Source organism: Rhodamnia argentea, chromosome 11 (assembly GCF_020921035.1).
Source record: "Rhodamnia argentea isolate NSW1041297 chromosome 11, ASM2092103v1, whole genome shotgun sequence".
Lineage (NCBI taxonomy): Eukaryota > Viridiplantae > Streptophyta > Magnoliopsida > Myrtales > Myrtaceae > Rhodamnia > Rhodamnia argentea.
In genome coordinates, this window is record NC_063160.1 from 2,730,621 (window position 1) to 2,738,402 (window position 7,782).

At 38.9% G+C, this 7,782-nt stretch overlaps 1 protein-coding gene across 1 annotated transcript; it reads left to right on the forward strand.

Annotated features, from left to right (window-relative positions):
* The first annotated feature begins 600 nt into the window (after positions 1 to 600).
* LOC115744139 (cytochrome P450 71AU50-like) lies at positions 601 to 2,709 on the forward strand. The gene is made up of 2 exons (XM_030679249.2): positions 601 to 1,496; positions 1,953 to 2,709. The coding sequence occupies exons 1-2, from the start codon at positions 615 to 617 to the stop codon at positions 2,571 to 2,573; spliced, it is 1,503 nt and encodes a 500-aa protein (XP_030535109.1). The 5' UTR covers positions 601 to 614; the 3' UTR covers positions 2,574 to 2,709.
* The last annotated feature ends 5,073 nt before the right edge of the window (positions 2,710 to 7,782 follow it).

Genomic DNA, 7,782 nt, shown 5'->3' on the forward strand with positions numbered 1-7,782 from the left:
AAAACTACAGAGTTTCTTTAATTAGTTGCTTAAAAAGTGCGATAGAGGCACTTATTAGGACACTCCTTAGCACATTTTGTAACATTAAAGCAATTTCATTCATCTTAGTAACAACTGGATCCCATATCACGAAATCCCCACATTCCTAGGCATTATTGTGGAGAGAAGTACCAAGAAAATCATAAATTTATTGTAATTGTGTAAATAATAAAATAATATAACATTTTTCGTAGTATTTTAACATTTTTTGAATTATTTAATTATTTTTTAGTAATTTTTTTTGTCTTTTTTGTCATTTCTTTTTTTCACGGTTTGGGGCGGCCAAGGCCTGATGACCTCCGCCAGCCCTTGGCCGGTGGCCTACAGCCTTGCCGGCCCAAATCCTTAAAATCGTCAAAAAAATTAATTAAAAAATTTTGCGGATCCTCCGATATTTTTTCTTTTAAAATATCTCATCTTAGCTAAAGCAACACGACAGCGCTAGAGAATGGCTGACAATTTGCGGATATCGGCCGACCCTACATATCTATAAATGTTGTTCCCATGCAGAAAATATCGAACGAAAGACCCATCCCCTTCTTCCCACTCCACTAGCTTCCAAAGAACCACCTCCAATGGCCTGGATATGGATGACACTCGCCTTCGCTTTGCTTGCTTATCTCTTCTTGCGATCTTTGCTGTGGAAAACACAGAGCAAGAAGAAATTGCCTCCTGGTCCAAGAGGATTTCCGATTCTTGGAAACCTCCCTTCGTTGGGACAGAACCCTCACCATGACCTCCACAAACTAGCTCAAAAGTATGGACCCATCATGCACTTACGTTTGGGGTTCGTACCCACGATCGTCGTCTCGTCGCCCGAAGGGGCTGAGCTATTCCTCAAGACCCATGATCTTGTTTTCGCGAGCCGACCGCGGCAAGAAGCCATGAAGCATTTGGCTTATGAACAAAGAAACTTGTCCTTTTCGCCCTACGGTCCGTACTGGAGGAACATCCGAAAGATGTGCACTTTGGAGCTCCTTAGCAACGCCAAGATCAACTCCTTTGAGTCCATTCGAAGAGAAGAGGTCAGCTTGTTGGTACGTATTCTCAGAGACGCATCTCTTGACCGCGCCGCTGTCAATCTGAGCAGAAAGATCTCGTCACTGAGCACCGACATGAGCTGCCGAATGATTTTCGGAAAGAAGTACATGGATGAGGAGTTCGACGAGAGAGGGTTTAAGGCTCTGATCCAAGAAGGGATGATATTGGCCGCGACGCCTAACATTGGAGATTATATTCCACTCATGGCTCCGCTTGATCTTCAAGGGTTGACCCGGCGCATGAAAGCTGTGAGCAAAGTGTTTGATGCCTTCTTGGAGAAGATCGTTGATGAGCACTTGGAGAACAAGAAAGAGGAAGGGCAGAGCAAAGACTTTGTTGATGTCATGTTGGGTTTCATGGGATCTAACGAAGGCGAGTACCATATTGAGCGGTCCCATATCAAATCCATAATGCTGGTAATTAATTCTTCAGCTCATTTTCATATCTACTACGAATTTCACCACAGGTATGATGGTCCTCATCGCACACACATCAAAAAATTACTGAAGACACACAGAACTTATTGCCTTGCTGTGTTGAAATGTTAATGAAAGTGTGGAAATGTCACCAAAAAACATGGAAGTGTTGTGCTTGTTTTTTTCTCCCTTTTTGTTTTAGTAGTTTTCCAAAGTTTGTGAGACGACCATAAAGCGGGGATCTTATTATAATATTCTTGCGAATGCGGTCTCTATCTTAGTATAATTTAGTATTAGGGCTTGGTGCCATTCATTTGACGCCACTCTTGATGATTGGTTACACGTGGTTGACCAGGTGTTGATAGATTGAGAATTGACTTTTCACCCTATGGGAAGATGACTTAAGAACTATGCTCTATTCAACTAACCCAGCACATAACTAATTTATGTATCAAGGATATGTTGGCGGCCTCCGTGGACACCTCAGCTACAGCAATAGAGTGGGCACTGTCCGAGCTCATAAGACATCCACAAGTGATGAAGAAACTTCAGCATGAAGTAATGAAAGTTGTGGGCATGAATAGAATAGTGAAGGAATCAGATATAGAGAGCTTGGACTACCTAGACATGGTCATTAAAGAGACCCTCCGGCTACATCCTCCCGCCCCGTTGCTTCTTCCACATGAGTCGATCGAGGACTGCACGGTCGGCGCCTTCCACATACCACGCAAGTCTAGGGTCGTTGTGAATGCATGGGCAATCGGAAGAGATCCACACGTTTGGGGTGACCCCGAGAAGTTCATCCCGGAGAGGTTTGAAGGGTCAAGTGTTGACGTTCGGGGACATGACTTTCAGCTTGTGCCTTTTGGGTCTGGTCGTAGAGGATGCCCAGGGATGCAATTGGGCCTAACTGTGATCCGTATGGGATTGGCACAACTTGCGCATTGCTTTGATTGGGAGCTTCCGGACGGTATGTCACCGTCCGAACTCGACATGAGCGAAGTGTTCGGTCTTACGACCTCTCGAGCTAAGCATCTAGTGGCCATACCTTCGTTTCGCCTAAAAACTGTTGATTAGGGACCATTCCCAATCAACCTATCTTATGAAGTAGCTAAAGAAGGAATTAGAATTTAAGTGCATGGTGTTATCCTTTATGTCATCAAAATTACTCTCCAGGCTCCACTACCATTGTTAGCAATATTATGATATTTAGTTGATTTAGTATATCTTTCAAGATTACGCATACATCTCCTTTGATAGTGCATATCTTTGATTAATTATATTTCATATTATGTTTACTTTATTACCTTATTTAGTCTTCTAATAAAGCCTATTTATAGGCTTCATATTCTCTTCATTTTGTACATCGAAATATAAAGAAATTTACTATTCTATGTTTTATTCTATTTTTAACTTAATATCAGAGCCTCCTTTCCCGAGGCAACCTTAGTGAACCGGTGCACCCCATGCACCTATTGCAAAATAAATCCATCCCCACCTCTTGATAGTGTTCATCAAAGCGCTTCATTCTTATCCGAGTAAGTGCCATGATAGTCGTGTTACGATGTTGGACACATCACCTTGTCAAGCCTTTTTCACGGAGGTGGCTCTTCTTTTGATACCAGCTGCACGAGCCGCATTGCTTAGTAATATTCTCCCAAGCTAGCCGTATAGACTGAAGCATATAGATTGCGTCACTTAATTGCTGTTTCGCAAGCCAGCCACATTGGTCACTTGATGTTTCTCCTTCGATTTTCAATGTTTTGCATGTCATTCGAGAAGCCGACACTACCACCAAACTCATCGCCTTCAGAAAATCATCACATTGAAATTTCGTCGTCAACGGAAGCCTGGAGCCACCACACGTACCTCATAGACAGCCATACCATGGTCCTGTCATGCCTGAGGTTGTGCAATGCGGGTTTCGACCATTTTCCCTATTTGATTTCATGGTGATAGAAGATTTATTGGACACTGTTTGAATTATTTTTCAAACTCAGGCTAATTTGTTTCAACTCACCTTGCGTCTGGGTAAGATGTTAGTAATATTAAGATATTTAGTTGATTCAACATATCTTTAAGGGTTATACATATATCTCTTTTGATAGTGCTTATGATTGATTGATTGATTGTATTTCATAGTGTTAATACCATGAAAACCCCAAATGGGTACATCGGTGAAAAATTTACCCCAAACTATTTTTTTTTTATCATAAAAGCCCCAAACTGGTACACCTGCTACAAATTTACCCCAAAATATTACACTTTTGACAAATTTATCCTTCGTTAGTTTTTCATTAAATTTTACCATCAAATTATTGAGTTGGATGACACGTGACAATTGACAAGTATACTAATTTGGGATTTTTACTCTCTGTTTATCACAAATGTATCAGTTTGAGATTTTTTCGTTGTATTAATCTGATTTAATATAAACTACCGGAGGGTAAATCTATTACAAGTGTATCAATTTGGGGTAAATCTATTACAAGTGTATCAATTTGGGGTGAATTTGTCACGTGTATACTAGTTTGGGATTTTTTATGGTCAAAAAATAATTTGGGATAAATTTATCGTAAGTGTACCGATCTAGGGTTTCTTGTGATCAAAAAATAGTTTGGGGTAAATTTGTCATAAGTGTATCAGCTTGAAAGTTTTCATAATATTAACCCTATTTCAATTTACATTTATCTTATTACCTTATTTATTCTTCTAATAAAATGTAGAAATAGGCTCCATGTACTCTTCATTATGTACATCAAGATATACAGAAATTCTCAATTCTATTTTCTGCTCTATTCTTAACTTGGTATCACAGCCTCCTTTCTTAAGACAACCCTATCGCATCGGGTGCACTCGCAACCGGTGCACCTCATGCATCCATGGCAAAATAAATCCATCCCCGCCTCTTGATAGTGTTCATCGGAGTGCTTCATTTTTTTCTAAGTAAGCGACACGGTGGTCGTGTGACAATGTTGGTGATACATCGCCTTGTCAAGCCTTTTTCACGGATGTGGCTCTTCTTTCGATGCTAGCCGCACAAGCCTCATCGTCTAGTAACTATTTTCCCAAGCTAGCCGTATAGGCTACTTGATGTTATGACGTCGGTAGTATAGGCTGCGTCATTTAGTTTCTGTTTCCCAAGCCAATGTATCGGCCACTTGCTGCTTCCTCCCGTTGCTTGACGTTTTGCTTGTCATTCGAGAACCATACACCATCACCAGACTCGCTGTCATCAGACGATCAACATATGGAAGTCTCGTCATCGATGGAAGCTTGGAGCCACCACATGTACTCCGTGTGTACTCGTGACACGGATCCGTCATGCTCGATATTATGCAATGAGGGTTTTGACCATTTCTAATATCTGATTTCATGGTGATCGAAGATTTATTGGACACTGTTTGGATTATTTTTCAAATTCAAGTTGATTTGTTTCAACTCATCTCGCGTTTGAGGGGGATGTCAGTCATATTAGGATATTTAGTTGAATCAACATATCCTTTAGGATTATGCATATATCTCCTTTGGTATTATGATTATCTTATTACCTTATTTACTCTTCCAATAAGGCCTATAAATAGGCTCCATGTTCTCTTCATCATGTACATCAAAATATGAAGAACATCCCAATTCTCCTTTTTGATCTATTCTTAACTTGGTAAATGAATCTACTTTCCTGAGGCAATCTTAGTGCACCCGATGCACTCGCACCTAGTACACCCCATGCACCCATAGCAAAATAAATCCATCCGCGCCTCTTGATAGTGTTCATCGATCGCTTCATTTTTGTCTCGAGTAAACTCACGGTGATTGTGTTACGATGTTGGCGACACGTCACCTTGTCGAGCCTTTTTCACGGAGGTGGCTCTTCCTTTGATACCAACCGCATAGCCCACATCACTCAGTAACTATCTTCCCAAGCCAGCCGTGTAGGCCGCTTAATTCTACTGCTCCATCGTACAAGCCGCATCGCTCAATTACTGTTTCGCAAGCTAGCTGTTGTTTCCCCTCGGATTCTCAACGTTTTGCGTGTCATTTGAGAAGCCGACACCACCACCAAACTTGTCATCGTCGGACAATCAACATATCGAAATATTGTTATAAACGGAAACCTAGAGCCACCACACATGCCCTACGCGTAGCCGTGCCACAGATCCATCATGCCCAACATTGTGCGGTGCGGTTTCGGGTATTTCGGCTCTCTGATTTCATGCAGATCGCAGATTTTGGTGATCGAAGATTTTGGCGATCAAAGATTTATTGGACTGGATTAGTTTTCGGACTCAAGTCGATTTGTTTCAACTCACCTTGCATTTGAGGGGGGATGTAAGCAAAATTCGGATATTTAGTTGATTCAGCAAAGATTATGTATATATCTCCTTTGATAGTGCATATGCTTGATTAATTATTTTTGATATTATGTTTATCTTAATACCTTATTTGGCTTTCTAATAAAGTTTTAAGGCTCCATGTACTCATTATGTACATCGAAATATACAGAAATTCTCAATTCTCTTTTCTGCTCTATTCTTAATTATCATTTTGGTCTTTACGCTTTGTAACGCATCAGACGATGCGTATCAATCTAATATTTTACACCATTTTGATTCCTTTGAAAATGGTGTATTGTGAAGAACGAGTTGATAATTTCTGTGCACGTTTTTGCTGGTCAAAACATAGACTATAACATACAACATTTCTGTCAAAAAAATAAGCCAATGACTTATCATGTCAACATAAATTCGGACCAACAAGTTATAATTCTTTTAACATAGAAAGGAAATTCATAACTAGGACTCCACAAATTACAATAGGTAAATTTACCACGCTAAATTCATCTAAGGGTTCATTTGAAGGAACACTGTTTTCAAAAAATTACTTTCCAACATTTCGGTATTTGGATAACGGAAAACAAAGCGATAAATAGAAAACATTTTCCATGCATAAGACAACAAACTTACATATGTTTTCCGTGGCTTGAAAACAACAACCTCATATTGGAGGAAAACGACTTTCATTTCTAACAAAAAAAAAAATCAATTTCCCTAAATCACTAAACAATTGAAAACTAACAAGTTTCTTCAAATTAATTTTTATAGAAAATATGTTAATTTATCATGAATATTTTGGTGAAACAAACGCACCCTATGGCTCAAGTATCGTCAACGTGCATCATTTCTATGGCCTAGATTAGATGCTTCACTTTAAAATGGAGATTGGAGGGTTATAAAACGAGAAAGGCTGAGCCCTTTATTAGATCGAAGGCTGTAAATCACCAAATTACTTTAAAGCATGCATTCTAGAGAAATCTTGACTGTACTTAAGTTAAAGCTTAAGTACTAGGAACGTAAGTCCTAATTGGGTCTTAATACGCATTCGCCATAAACTATACAAATGAGCTATTTGTTTTTTTTTTGGTAAGGTACAAATGAGCTATTAATCTTCGTAATAACCCAGGAAAAACAAAAAAACTATTTTGGTCGGGGCTTGTTTATACGTTAACAAGAGATTATCATCTCATTTTACCCGTGTCTTGCATGGACATGAATCTTTCCATGTGTCTTTTAGTGTTGATTTTTCGTTAAATTTTATCATATTTCAGATAAATTTTCCATTTTTGAACATGATGAGTTCGGAATTCCTAGTTCATATTGTATCAAGAAGGGTTTGATAGTAGCTAGTCCAATTTTTTTGTTTTTATATGTTATGAGTTAAAAAATGTTAAAATTCTCAATAATGCTAATTTGCAGCATTAAAACTCATTAATACTAGGATTATTATTTGGTTAACTACACACTCACTATTGAATCAGTAACATGTGTATTTTTATAATTAGTTTTTGCAATTGATCTATTTCACGTCAATCTAATTTTCATACCGATTGTGAACTCAATATATTTTCTTTGTTGAGGAAAACTCATGGTATTGAATGAGAAAAGCACAAATCTTGATTGAAAACAAAATAAGGGGGAGTGCAAAAAAAAAAAATACTTCTCAAAGGAGAATGACTAATCTTTGCAAATTAGAGTCCTATGTGTCGTCAATTTCTATTCCAACAAGCTACAATTCGCGTAAGTTTCTTCTCCTTCAAGACAAGAGAATCACAATTTCCATTCGCTTTAGTTTGCACTTTGCACATGACACACACAAATCATTCGTCTCTCTTACTCCTGAGCTAGTCAGAGTTGAAGTCATCTCTGGTCACCCTCTTTCTTCACTTTGCTGAAGCCCCTCTGCTTCCTCAACCTTCCTTCACCCACCCACGAAATGCCTCTTAATTTAC